Below are 15,194 nucleotides of genomic sequence, written 5' to 3'. Positions count from 1 at the left end.
TTTTTTTTTTTTGAGAAAACCCGGAATGAATATTTAATGGCATTACTTCACCAAGCCTCCCATCATCTCACAGAAAGGCAGAGAAAGTTCACCTACTTTGTCAAGGTAGGAGTAGCTCCACACTTTGCCATCAGAAAACATTCGAGAGATGATCCGGCCCTGTTTGTCTATGTCTGTCCTTTCGCTCATGGCCCCACGTTGGAGGCCTGCCAGCCTACCGTTGAAGAAGTAGGAGACATTGACTGCAGCTAGCCCACTGCTGGGAAGCCAGAGAAAAGGGCGTCCCACTTGGTCGTAAATGATCCTCAGGGTAAACTTTCGATGATCATCATAGATCTTCTCTGTTCGGATGTTCCGGTCATAGTCAATAGACAGGAGGTTTCTCCCATGGACCTATGAAAACACAAGGGGCCTGTTTAGCATGTCAGGAAAAAAAAGATACCCAGTTATGTTAACACGAGACTATGCCAAGTATATGGCTGGTGTGGCCATGCGAGACAGAGTAACTGTGTGCTGACTTCAAATCTAATGTTCTTTGCACTTCATAGGTGATACTAGATTGCTTATAAAGCAGTAATGAAAGGCTCCCTGGAGGAGGTGTGACTTGGGCGAGGCCTTAAATGATGAGTAGAATGTGGGTAGGCAGTAATATTGAGTCAGGTGCATGTAAAGGAATGAGCATGGTGTGTTCTCAGTTTGGCTGAAGTTCAGTATCTGTACTGGAGAACATACAATTAAGAATGTCCCAACTGGTGAAATTGTTGTTTGGTTGTCTCAGTCTTGTCTGACTCTTTATGACCCCATTTGGGGTTTTCTTGGCAAAGATACTGGAGTGGTTTGCCATTTCCTTCTCTAGCTCATTTTACAGATGAGGAAACTGAGGCAAACAGGGTTAAGTGACTTGCCCAGGTTCAGAAAGCTAGTAAGTATCTGAGACCAGATTTGAATTTGGGAAGATGAGTCTTCCTGACTCCAGGCCTGGCACTCTATTCACTGTGCAACCTAGTTGCCTAACTGATAAAGTAACACGTATAAAAATGGGTGAGCAAGGGATTTTAGGGGTTTATCCTATAGATAATTTTAGGAGTTCCTGAGGAGTTCCTTTGGAATCCAATAACCTAATAAGGTAATTTACCTATATATGTGCATCCAAACTGAGACTACCATTTCCAGAGCCGTTAACAAGTTGGGGTTAAGCTATTTCATCTTAAAAGTGTAACTTGGTGAGAACTGTTTCACTTTTGTCCTAAATGAGTGTGGAAAGCTTAGGAAGACCCTTCAATATGCTGGCTCATTTGTTCTACTATTCTGGGTCATGACCACTCGAGTGTCCAGCAGGGATTTCATTAAAACATTATGAATATTGTCAAAGGCAGATGACAATCGGTGGTGTCACCTAACAGCCATGGAGCCACTGAATTGCCCCATCACCTCTTGTTTTCCTCCCCAATTCTCCTTCCCCTTCTTTGTATCTTCTCCAGGAAAATTAGGGGGTTGGCTGGATGATCTTCAAAGTCCCTTCTACTTTTAATATTCTGTGATTCTTCTCTCCCACTCTCCCATTCCTCTCCCACTTTTCTTTCTCTCCTAGCCCCTACAATGGCATCCACAGAAAGTGTTTATAACCCTACTGAGGTCACATAAGGATGAAGAGACCCCTTGACCCAACTCACACCAGAGAATAACAAGTATGAACAGTTACAGCTAATGAATTTTAGATTTATGATTTTCAAAACCAGAATTGGTCATCAGGAATGGCATTTCCTTTGAGCCATGGTACTTTCTAATTTGGTTTTTAATTGTGAATTTTCAGTGAAGAATGCCCAGTGCTTCTGATAATAATGAAATAAGATAAATTCAGTGGTAGATGAGCCAAGGAGTCTGGGCCAGTGCTGTAATCTAATAAAGCCTCTTAAGTAATTTAATTGTGAGTGTGCCATTAATAAAGTGGAAGTCTTTAACTTAGATAGCCTTTGATGGCAGTGACAACCAAAAGAAGCATTCAGCAGTTCCTGGGAATGTGTTCTTCAAACTTATAGTTTGCAGGAGCTTTGATTTAGCAACATTTTCTCTTATCCCAATTTAAATTGCCCATCAAACAATATTTAAATTAACCTTGAGGCTTCCTGGAGAACATAAAAGTTATTTTGAATTATTTTCGCTGCCATGATCAGCACAATTCCCACCCTATCTTGCTCGGTAGGAATCCAGTGGTAGAGAAACCAATTTTTAAATTAATACAATTTTGTGTTTGTAAGGAAGTCATTATTTTTAATTATCAGGTATTTTCCTCATCCTGGCTTCCCCAGTTAATAAAACTCAGCTGTTTAGCACTGTTTTTATTTCTGCAGTGGGCTAACTTTGGGAAACAGCTCCCCCTGTGGAATTTCCCCCAGAATGTTTTTCTCTAGCAGAGGTTGTCGCGGGTGCCTGAAGTGCTCATAAAGAACCCAAGGAAAGGAAACGTGGTACTTTGGAATGGTCCTCTTGGGCTCATAGCTGGTGGCTCCGATTCTGCTCTGAGGGGGGATGACTGGGGCTCATGAGTGGAGGCAGCCCAAAAGAAAAAAAAAGAACAATGTAATTTTTATAAAGGATGGGGCAAGAAGAAAGAATTGGAAGAGCAGCAGGAGAGAATTCAGTTAGACCCGAAGAGGAAATCCTTGGCTATGAGGCTGGTTAAAAGCAGGAATATTTTACCACAGTGAGGTTAGGCTCGATGATCCTCACAAATAAGAAAATCATTTGTGTTTCTTAGTCTAAACATTAACTTTTCAAGAGAAATAAAATGGACAACACGGACTTTTCTGTTTCCGTCTGACTCTGGGATTCCTTTTAAAAACTAGCTATCCCACTAACACCTACCCAACATGGTTAAAACTCACATTGTGACCAGCATTTGTTCAAACAAAACAACTCACTACAGAATCTATATCTAGCTTAGACTAGACCTCCAAGGGTCAGTTTGTTTATCCCCTTGTCACTAGGCAAGAGAACATCTATTCCAGAGCAGACAGGTGGGTATCCATACTATTTTCTGAGTCGTCCTGCTATTTATAAACTATTATGGCCAGGAAGGACTTTGCCTTGTGCAAGCCCTGAACCCAGTGTGGCAGGTAAGGATCTGAGAAAATAGAAGTTTTACTCATTCCCTGTGTATGACAAAAAGCTGGCCGACTATGACAGTTCTGCGGGAGATCGGATGTGTTTGTACACACGTGAGCACACCTACCACACACATACAAAATTCAGACTAGGAAATGTCCTGTCTGGTTCCTATGTTCATGTGATTTGCAAAGTAAGTAAAAGTAACACTCCAGAGTATAATTGCAGTGTCATATTAATTATATGGAAACCAAAACAAAATTACTAACTCCCACTTCTCCTTGGAATACTGATAACACTAATACCAATATCATGACGGAAGATTATCTTAGAAGCAATTTTTCTTTTGTTCTGCTACCTACACATGTATCTGTTTCTTACCTCTGCAGTCTTTATGTAAATTACAATCAGGAAGACAGCTCCAGGAGGCTGGTTATCTGCTTTCTTTCAGAGAAAATCAGACTTTTCACAACACATTTTTTTTGGGGGGTAGAAAAAGGGCAGATGTTTTAAACCTTAGTAAGAAAGGGTCTGTGTTAATTCCCACTTCCAAAGCATTTGAAAAAAGCCCTTCTGACCAAAAATCTTTGCCCAGCCCCCACCCCTGGACAGGTGCACAGCATAGTGATTACATATTCAAAGGATGATTAGCTTACATTTCATGACAAGGTATCTTTGAAACCAAACTGGCTGGTATTTCTCAAGCACCATTGACCACGAAGTGTATAGCGGTTGGACGTCAGCCTCATGATGCACAGATGTAGATTTAGCTTCTGCAGTGCTGTGTGTGTGTGTGTGTCTGTGTGTGTGTGAGTGGGTGTGTGTGTTGAAAAGCTAGGGGGTGGGGATGAAGGTGGGTGGTAGGAGATAGGAAAAGGGGAGGACAGAAGAGGTGGAGAATAATTTTTCTAAATGAAATTATTTGAGAAATTTCCAGGAGGTGAAGTGCAATTACACACATTGGGAACGGGCGGGGATGTTGAAGCGGATATACCAATTTTTAAAAAAATGAATCACTGAATACTGAATTATCTGTCAGGGTCATGGCCCTTTCATCTAACACATCTGTTAGCCATCCTCAGTGGCTGATACCTTTCTCAGTTAAAAGGATGTGGGTGAGGGGAATGAATGAAAAAGTCACTTATTAAGCACGTACTATGTTGTTTAGTCATGTCTGATTTTTTGTGACCTCTCTTAGGGTTTTCTTGGCAAAGATACTGGAGTGGTTTGCCATTTCCTTGTCCAGCTCATTTTACAGATGAGGAAACTGAGGCAAACAGGGGTAAGTGACTTGTCCAGGTTCAGAAAGCTACTTAAATGTCTGAGGCCAGATTTGAACTAGGGTCTTCCTGATGCCAAGATCAGGACTCTATCCACTGATACCTAGCTGCCTCCTAGTGAAGAGTAGAGTCTGTCAGTTGCCTTGATTTCCATCTACTGAAATCTACTATTACTTTGTTTTCTCTTGCATGGGCCTGATCAAAAGCTTAGTATTATGTTTTGACCTGTTGGAGTCATCAGGAGCTTGGGGGTCTTGAGGAAGGAAGGAAGGCCAGGCAAGATGGTTGGATGTGTCTTTTACAGTTACTGCTGGGTGGGTACAGTAGAAAGATGAATGGTTTTGGAATCAGAAGATCTTGTAGGAGTCCCAGCTTTTACAATAACTTCATGGCCCTGAATAAGCTGTTCAACTTGTCTGAGTGACAATTTCCTCATATGTAAAAATGGGAATAATGAAATCTGCTACACCTCCTTCACTCGCTGTTGAAAGTACTTGGCAAACTCGAAGCAATATAGAAATGAAATTTGTTATTACTGGTAAGAGGCATCAGTTAGGGGCAGGAATCTCTGATCCAACAGATAGTACTCTCATTTGTTATCAGTGTTTTTCTTTAGCTTTCCTGATATCCTCCAGGGTATCTGGAGGAGGAATTTATTAATTGCTGATTACCTGGTTCCATTTTTCTACTTTTCTCTTTTTATTCCCCTGCACTAAGAAGACGAGTTGATGATGTACTCAATCTCTGAACGTGTCTCAATAAATCTTCAGCCAGAAGTGCTTCTTCCTACCTTCCTCCACACACGTATACAAGTATGAGCACAAAGACAAGTGTGCACACACCTGGACCCAAGCACATCCTCAGAATGATTTTCCTACCAGATTACGAGCAAGACAATTAGACAAGAATGGTACAGGCTAATTTTTAAATTGGTCACCTAGGAACCTCGTCTTTTAGGCTAAAATTTCTGCATCCCTCAACTGGAGCATAAGAACTGATTGTGTGTATGTGTGGGGAGGGTGGGGTGATGAGGAATGACAAAGAACCAAAGTTCCAATTTAGACACTAAGCATCCTGGATGTAAGATTTGTTTCTTTTAGGTGAGTCTGGATACCTGTGACCCTTTTTCTCCTCAGACTTCTGATTTCATTGGTGTAGAGAACTGTCGGTGCAGAAACCCCCTTCACTAATGAAGACTGGCAACTAATTTGTAACTTACAGTCAAAGGGAGTTGCCTGAAACTATGAGAAGTTAAGGAACTTGTTCATGGTCTGATAGCCAGAATATATCAGAGGCAGATCCTGAACACAAGTCTTCCTGACCGGCCCTCTATCCACTGTGCCAACTGCCTCTCTGTGACACACAACCAACATATTCTATCCCACTAAGCAACTGCAAGCCATTTCATCATGTCCTCTTGAAGTTCCGGGGAAAAAAAGTCTCCTGATGCCAACATCGATGTCACATTCTCCATCCTTTGTCCCCTCCCAACCTCCTCTTTTTTTTTGTTCCCCAGCAGTTTCTAGGAGTTGCTTTTATTCCATTCACTAAACAGTTTACAAAGCTGAATTAAAATAAATGAGATGCAAATAAATTCCATGCTTTCTCCCTCATTTTCAAATTACATTTTCAGTCCACTCAACCTGTTATAATCTCATAGTGATTTTCATTTAAGAGAGCTAAATGGATATGTGATTATTGTTACAGGAACTAACACCAGACAATTAAATGTTGAGGTGTTGATAGATAAAGCTGTGTTTTGATTTGCATAAACATGATGCCAGCAAATCTAACCCTGGCAGGAATTCAGTTATAAGACTTGTGCGTCTAACTTCAGCTAATTACCACAAGTACCACTATTAAGTTTTTAATATTCAGAATTGGGATTATAGCCATTTTATTTTAGGGCCACATTTATCTTTATTTTGAAAACTCAGTCAAAATGCATAGCTGATTTATCAGAGAAAAGAAGCGATTACTACTTATAATCAACTTCTACAGTGCAGCATATCAAAAATCAATTACACAGCCCTGAAATCCAGTCATTAAGGATTTAGCTGCTAATCTCATTCCATTTTTGTCTTTCGTGAGATACGGCAGCTTGCAACTCTGCAGATACCGACGAAGGAAGGAAAACATGGGAGTCTGCTGATAACCTAATGTCGAGAATTAGACATCCACTAGACAAAAGGAGAATCTTAATATGGAGCAGCCCAGCTCCTCTTGTAGTCACGATAGCCAGGAAATGTTATTCCAAATAAAATGGCAAGAGAGACAATCCATTTTTGTGACATTGCTGTAATGCTGCTGCTTATAAGGATCTCAAAGCACCTAGATTAGACTCGCTATAGGTTACCCCAGAACAAAGCAGCTGCCACTTGCATAGTCCCCTTTTGGAGGAAGATAAACTAACTTACTGACATTGAGTTCCAGCATGATCTCCACATTCTAGCCAAAATGGCCTACTTTTTGCTCACCATACATGACATTTCATCCTTGCCTCTGTAGCTTTGTATTCCCCCATGCCTAGAAAGCGCTCCCTTTCTCATCTCGGCCTCTTGAAATCAGTGAGTGGTTCCATTTGAGGCTCCGCTCAAAGGCCAACTCTTACCAAACCCTTTCCTGATCATCTTGGTTGTTAGTGCTTTTGCTTCCTCACCCCCTGATCACTTTGTATTACCTGGTATATAACATGCACTTTCTCATCTATATACCTTTGTCCCCTGTAGAAATAAGCTTACTGAGGGCAGTAACTGTTTCCTTTTTTTATTCCCAGTGCTTATTAGGATAACACCTGGCATATAGGAGGTATATAATGAACATGTATTGACTTGAATTAGATGCAAGTGATCCCCAACCTGGGGAAGTATAGGTTGGCAAAGTACTATAATCCCACCTGGGATTGGCCAGACAAATATGGGGTGTGGGGTGTGGGATGAAAAGATAAGATGTTAAATGTGAAAGGGGGCCTGGAATTTGAGGATCTAAGCACTGACGTGTTATTCCTACAAGTGAGAAGAAGCCCAAGGCTAGGAGTTTCCACATCACATGCCTCCTCATGGACAGAAAAGACACTTCTATCATCTTGGAGAGCTGAGGATTTTCTCTGAAGGATGGGATTCCTATAATGATGACAACAGTATTTAGAAAAACATGTTTTTAAGTTTGCAAAGCTCTTTACAGACATGACCACTTTTGAGCCTTAAAATAACCCAGGAAGGTGGTAGGTATGATAAGTACTATGCTGCCCACTTACAGATGAGGAAACTGAACCCCACAAGGGCTCCGACTTGCCTATGGTCCCACAGAGATGGAATTTGAACTTTCTGCGGCCCAATTTCCAGTCTATTCATTATATACCATACTGCTTCTCAAAAAGCTATGTAGTCTGAGGCCCATGGAGGTCTGAGTTTGTGAAGCACTGTGTGGTGTCATGATGGCCTGGATGTTCCCCTGGCTGGCTATAGGACAAGTATGTCCTTATCTCCTCCAAGAAATCCAGGGATCATGGACTCTCTGGTACAATGGTATGATTAAGAACTACTTACCCGAAGTTTCCTCCCAAAGACAGTAACTTTGCCTTTAATCTGCTCTTTTCTTAGACGCCACTCAATGGAGTTTAAGCCATTCTCCATGGGCAGCGAAATGTTGCAACGCCCAATGGTGGGTGTGATGGTTCCTGCCAGGACGTGGGGCTCGCTATGGAAGCTGACCGCCATTCCATTGGCATACAGGACTCTCAGGGTGCCATTGTTGCAGAGCTGGTAGCTGTTCCGAACTTGATCTGGAAAAATGCAATTGGGAATGAGGGGAATGAAGAGATAAATTATCTACTCTATTAGTCATAAGGAGAACAAATCACCTATTTTTATAGGTTTCCATGGTACTTTGCAGCTGTCAGATGAAGACTGCCTGCAATTAGCGCTCATACAGTGTTAAGGTGAACAGAAGAGATGCTACTGATCTGTGTAAAGAACAACACTATTAATATGTGGTGCTCCCAAAATAATTATGCCATGATGTTTTCCTTTCACTGGTTGAAAGCTATTAATAGAAAATTTAAATATATAATGATGTCTTTTACCCACACAATTTATGTCAATCAGACTCCTAATTTAAAAAAAATTATCTAAAGAGGAAAAATGAAAGGAAAACTACTTTCCCCTTTATCCCTTCATTACCCTTTCTTGTACTCTTCACCTGGGAATCTGTTAGGTAGCCCACAAGGCAGATGCACTCTAGGTAGTGAGCCCTCAGGAATAGGAGTGACAGAAAGCAAGCTTCCCTCCTTTCCCTCAGCCTCTGCTGAAGACTCTGCTTCTAGTGAGTAGCCTATGAAAGAGGCTCGAATTCTGAACCAAGAAGATGGAAAGAGAGGATAGGTACCAGTGGGGGTTGGTAAGGCCTGATTAATTTTCTTGAATGGAATGCGTGCTGGCCAATCAGATTTCTGACCTTTTCCTTGATCGATAAGTTACAAGAATAAAAGTCAGGTCAGAAACTCCTTTTACGGATAAGTTGCTCCCTGATTATCCAAGAAAAAGAACACAGCTAGGTCAGCCAATGAGAAGTCAGTTTTTCAGGCACCCGGTAGCATGCAGCTGTCACTCCTGCATCTACAGTCATCACGCAGAAGGACAGAATCTACATCATTAATCATTTGGCGGAGCAGAAATAAAGTCATTGGAACAGGATGTGTCGTGGGATAATAGTCTATAAATGTCACCATTTATCTATCGGGAGGACACTTTTATCCTTTGACAATGTGCTAGCCCACTGACATTATCTCTTAATTAAAAGAAAAATTAATCTGCACAATTCCTTTTCTCTGTAGCCCCTGTACTTGTTGTATGCTGGGTCTAAAGACAACAATAACCACAATTTGGTCTGTGGACAGTTAATAGGCTTGGTCTGTGGTGGGAGATTGCTAAAGGTCTCAGATCCCAAGGCAATCCCAATGCCAGCAACAAATCACCCACAAAAAGACATCAGAAGAAGCCTGAAAGAAATTAGTCGGTGGGCCTAAAAGAAAAAAATAAGTTTCATCTCCTTCCTTTCTATGGTCATTTTGGGAAACAGCAGTAGTTAGTGGCGATGGTGGTGATGGAGAGGAGATAGGGTATGGGTACAGGTAAAAGTGAAAGGTTTCAGTTTATCATGTTGATATTTCCAAATATTCAGATGTTGTGCATAATGTGTTTAGAATATTCAGACAGTGGAATGACTTTTTTTGTCCATCATTTAGGGGGTTGGCATTTAGTTGACAAAGACTGTTCTGTTGAGACTCAAAGGACAATAGAACAGGCAGGGTATTCTCGATCTCTGGTATCTCTTCTATGTCTGATAGCTCCTGTCACCTCCTTATCTTCTGGGTCTTTCTAGAGAGGCTGAGATGTAGGGGGTGAGCATCCTATGGGGCTCTTACCTTGAACCACAGTGTATGAGGCTTCCACAGAGGACAGGTTGGTGATGACAGTGACGTCATCATCACGGTTGGAGTTCTCAATATCTATGGTGATTGACTTCTCCATTTCCCTGTGTAGGCTGGTCACCACTCCGGTTGGGCGTGTCACATTCGTTAGGCGGCCTTCGTGGTCATAGCTGATAGACAAAAGAAAAGCCACACCCATTGAAGGAAGTCACCAAGGGCTGAAGGCATCTGTCCTTCCAGCATTTGCAACACAATGATACTGGGGGCAACAGAGTGTTCCAAGTGGGAGACTGAGTGAGGGGAGAGACGCAGAGATGGGAAGGGCTCAGAGTGAAGAAGGCCTTTGAAGACAGTTCTGGATTTCTAAACAGATTCCAGTTCATATTCTTCAACTTGCTTGATCTTACTACAAACATCAAAAAAGAAGAATTGCTTTATGGGGCAAGAAGACAATGGCTTGTAACCCTGAGGAGAGCACCAGTCTCTCAGTCTCTGAAGAAGCCTGTAGCTGGCATGTGAGCACAGCTAGCGTATGCTTCTGGGCCCTTATCTAGCTTGTATTGCCTTACTTTGCTTTACCTTGGCATATCTGTAAACTTTATACTGTCCTATCACACACTTGCTTAAACCATTGCCTTGTTTCACCTATATGTCTCCTTTTCACCACTAAATGATAAATTCCTAGAGAGACAGGACTATGTATTTTGAAGCTTTCAACATGTACGTTGTAATATATGTGCTTAGATGTAGAGATGTTTTTAGTTGCAACTCTGTCCTTGACTCTGTAACCTTGCATAAGCCATATCACCTGAGCCTCAGTTTTCTCATCTGTAAAGTGGGTGGGTTAGATTAAATGATCTTTGATGTTTCTTCTAGCTTGAAAATTCTATGGTTCTGTGGATTAATGCCTGACAGGTACTTCATACATATTTACCATATGTATATAGATAGGCATTTCATACATATTTACTAAATTATTGAATTTACTGAGTTAGAATAATGAATTATTATAGAACTAGATTAAAGCTAGGGCAAGAACAAAGCTGTTGGCTGCAAAGGTAAGGTCAGAGATGACAGCTTGAAAAAGGATGGACAGATGTGTTCCTAGAAGGTAGGATATCAGGGTGACTGCCCTGTGGCCTGTGTTTTGGGGAGCCTCCTGTGAGCAGGAGGTTGAGAGGTTGGGAAGGTGGACAGTAGAGGCAGCTGTACCGGGTAGTGCTCAAAAAAAGGACCCATATGTCATATAAATACACATACATATCAATGCATAGCTTCCTTCCCCCATCACTATAGAAAGAGCATATAGGATGACTCATCCCTTCTTCAGCAAGTACCTCTCAAAGTGCATGCTTTGTGATTTCCCCCCCTCTTTCTAGACTGCTCTTGATGTTCATTTTTAACCTGATTTCACGTGTGTGTGTGTGTTTGTGTGTGTGTGTATGTGTGTGTGTGTGTTGGAGGTGAGTGGATAGGCTAGGGGTTAAAGTAGAAGGAGGGGAACAAGGGAGTTAGGGAAAGAGAATGTCACTGACCCTAGGTCTTGAATCCCCTAGGATGGATCTGGTTGGAGAAAAGAACCGCTACGTAGTGACGGTGCCGTCTCAAGCTTTCCTTCTGACTTTTTTTCAGTCTTGCCCCCACCTCCCCTGCCTCCCCACATTAATCTCGACCTCTCCCTTCAATGGAAGGGCTCTACTTAGGCTTGAAAGCTCAGGGCACGGCGTGGAGGAATAAAGAATCTTCTTAGCTTGTAGGGTCTCTGCCATCCAGGCTGGATTCTCCAGGGGGCCATATGCTGCTCTACTTAGTTGGTCTGCTGGATATTAGGGAGGCTAGGAGTCTGATTTTCAGCTGGGTCAATTCACTGTTCCTTCTTCCCACCTCCTCCTCCCCCCTTTCCCCACCTTAAAGAGTTCAGTGGTCAGTAGTGAGGAAAGCTTTACATTCTCATGAAATATCTGGCTAAAAAAAAAACCCAAAAAACTACCCCAAATGTGGATGGAGATAAGGATATTAGCTGGGGCCTGAAGCAAAATTTCGAGAAAGGACTTTTTTTGCTTTTTATTGGTTGCTAGATGATAATAGCTGACATTCATGTGGCACTTGAAAGTTTGTAAAATGCTTTCCCTATATTATCTCATCTGATCCTCACAATAACCCCATTTTACAGATGAGGAAACTGAGTCTGAGAGAAGGTGAGTGACTCGCACAGGGATACACCCAGCTAGTAAACATCGAACGCAGCATTTGAATTTGGGTCTTTGACAGAGAAGGCTCTCCTTCTGTGGACCCCTTCAGAAATTCAGAATGGGAGTTATATTTCTGGAACTCAAGCAAAATAATCTATTCAAATGAAAATTTATGAAGCAAGTACTATGTGAGAGGTACAGTGGGCAATACAAAAGAGATAAGAGGCACATTGCCTGCCCTCATTGATCAGTGATTTAGAAGCAGAAGGAATCTTAGGACTCATATGATCGAACTCCCTCATGTTTTAGGTGAGTAAAAGCCTAGGGTGATAAAGTGACTTGGCCAAGGTTACACGTAAAGGGGCAGAGCTGGGATTCAAAACCAGCATCTTCAACTCAAAACTTCTCATTCTTTTTGTTGTGCAATCTTATTGTGAAATAAGGATTTGGAGACAGATTCTCAGGCACTGCTATGCTCCCAAGACTGGCAGCAGAAACTGGGGAGATGGTCCTGGGGGAAAGTAAAGTAAAGGAAAGCAAAGGAAATGTCCTCTTTGGCCAATGAAATAGCTCCAACTATTTGCAGTCCTCAGAACAGTTCTGTAGTGCAAACAGAGAATTCTCAATATCCTCCTCCCTTTTTTTCTTTCTGTCAAACAGGACTATACATACAAGAATACGTAGGTTCATGAAATGGAACCATACTACCAGATGATAGAGACCAACCGTGCATTCTATTCTTCAAGATTCCATTAGGCACAGACTTTGTTTTAGGTCATTCATAGTCACATGTGACCTCTTCTCACCTCAGGTGTACTGCTCTTAGCGGCAGGTCCTCTAAAAAGCAGTGCCTGCCCTCTCCCAAGAAAGCAGAAACTCTTGCTTCATTCCTGTCTCTTCTTCCTCAGCATCCTGACAACACAAACTGAATCTTTTGGTATATTATCACCCAGTTTCTTTTTTCCTACCCTGGGTCCCTTTCTCTCTAAATATACTTTTTCTTGATGAGCTCATCAACTCCCATGGACACCAGTATCGTCTCTACACAGGTGATTTCTAAAGTGATAGATCCATCCCTAGTCTCTCTCCTTCAAATCCATTCCCACATTGGCAGATGTCTGGTGAACATCTGGCCATCTCACTTGCATCTCAAATTCAACATGGCCAAAATTTCTCCCCAGTATAATGTAAACTCCTTGAAGGCAGGGACTGTCTCACATTTGTATTTGTAGTCCTAGCACATAGCACAGTGCCTGGAAGATAGACATCACTTTAAAAAGTGCTTGTTAATTGACTGATGAAGCCTTTATTTCCTCCCAACTTCCCTATTTTTGTTGAAGGTACCACTACGGTCCAAATTGGGGTAGCTAGGTGGTATAACGGATAGTGGAGCCAGGAATCTTGAGTTCAAATTTTGCCTCAAATGCTTAATAGCTGTGACCCTGGGCAAGTCACTTAACCCCTTTTTCCCTCAGTTTCCTCAACTGTAAAACAGAGGTAATATTAGCATCTACCTCACAGAGTTGCTGTGAAGATACTATATGTAAAGTGCTTACCACAATGCCTGGCACATAATAAGCGCTATATAAATGTCAGCTATCATCATTATCTTCATCATCATTTTATTAGGTAATATTTGTAATGCACAGTGCCTGGCACATAGTAGGTGTATAATAAATGCTTGTTTTCCTTCTTTCTTCCCAAGTTGCCCAAGTATACAACCTTATAATCATGTTTAACTCTTCCCTCCTCCTCCTCACCTCCATCTAATCAGCTTCCACATTTTGTAGAATCTATCTCCATAACATCTTTTGTTACTATCTCCTTTCTATTCACACAGCTACCAGCCTGATAACCCTACTTTAGACCCTCATCCCCTCCATTGTCGTAATAGCCTCTTAATTGATGTCCCATCTTCCAGTTTTTCCCTTCTCCAACCCACATTATTCTTAGTTGTCTAAATAAAATAGGTCCCGGGGCAGCTAGGTGGCGCAGTGGGTAGAGCACCAGCCCTGAAGTCAGGAGGACCTGAGTTCAAATACGGCCTCAGACACTTGACACACTTACTAGCTGTGTGACCTTGGGCAAGTCGCTTAACCCCAATTGCCCTGCCTTCCCCCTCCAAAAAAAAATAAAAAATAAAATAAATAAAATAGGTCTGATCACAGAATGGAATAGAAAAGTATTTATCATATATTTACTATGTGCCAACCACTGTGCTGAACACTGGGGACACAAACAGAAAAAAGCAAGACAGCTTCTGCTTTCAAAGAGCTCACATTCTAAATGGAGGAAATAACACATTTAGCATCAGAGTAGATGGAAATTCAAACACTTTACTTCAAAGATGAGGAAATACTGATGCAGAGAAGTTATCTGTCCAAGGTCATACAGCTAGTTAAGCGCAGAGACAAGACTAGAACCCAGGTTTTCTGACAATCAGTGTTCATTCTACCATATAACCCTACCTCCCAAGCACGAGGAAAATTGACTTTGTCCTGCCAAGTATAGCTTAACTGAATTGTTATTTTCTCGATCACCTATATAACAACCAGTCTAGGTTTTTGGCAGGCATAGAGAAATGTAAGTTTGGACTGTCCTTGACTTGGACTACTTATGAAAAAATTTAGTTAAGTAATTGATAGTACAAACAAGCATATAGTATCCAGGTGCCTAAGTTGTGACTCTGCCATGACATCTGAGATTTTTAACCCAAAATTGTTTTTTTACCTAATATGTACCATGCCTACCTCCCTGGCCACCAGAACATGTCTGCTTCCAGGTGTCATGGCAGGAGGTTTAGATCAATTAGGAACTATAGTTAGAAAAAAAATCAGGTGGTCTACATACCTACAGATTTCTGATCATATGATTCACTATTGAAAAAACTTGGACATCCCTGATATAGGAAGTACATTTAACTTAAAAGACTTCAGGAGAGAGTTTGGCAACAATGGAAAGATCTTTAGAACTGAAATGAGAAGAGATGAAATTGACTTCCAACGCTGCCAATGACATTGGTTGTCTCTTTATCTTAAGTTTCTTCCTTTGTAAAATTAGGGTGTTAGATTAGACCCAGGGGCTGTTAACCTAGGGTACAGGGACAAGGGGTCCTTAGATAGATTTTATGGGGTCTATGAACTGGGGTGGGGAAAAATTGATTTCAACATAGTTGGTTTCCCTGGT

At 41.6% G+C, this 15,194-nt stretch overlaps 1 protein-coding gene across 1 annotated transcript in view; it reads right to left on the bottom strand.

The window, feature by feature from the left end:
- The window catches only part of TENM2 (teneurin transmembrane protein 2), a 1,009,006-nt gene that overhangs the window by 9,781 nt on the left and 984,031 nt on the right, over nucleotides 1–15,194 (bottom strand). Inside the window, exons 24-26 of the mRNA XM_036751277.1 lie at nucleotides 9,811–9,986; nucleotides 7,934–8,169; nucleotides 97–393 (exon numbers count right to left, since the gene is read on the bottom strand). Of these exons, the coding sequence (XP_036607172.1) occupies nucleotides 97–393; nucleotides 7,934–8,169; nucleotides 9,811–9,986 (709 nt within the window). The remainder of the gene's footprint in view (nucleotides 1–96; nucleotides 394–7,933; nucleotides 8,170–9,810; nucleotides 9,987–15,194) is intronic.

The sequence above is a fragment of the Trichosurus vulpecula genome, chromosome 3 (assembly GCF_011100635.1).
Source record: "Trichosurus vulpecula isolate mTriVul1 chromosome 3, mTriVul1.pri, whole genome shotgun sequence".
NCBI classification, from domain to species: Eukaryota; Metazoa; Chordata; class Mammalia; order Diprotodontia; family Phalangeridae; genus Trichosurus; species Trichosurus vulpecula.
Note: the sequence above shows the minus strand (reverse complement) of the source record. Positions and strands in the feature narration are given on the sequence as shown.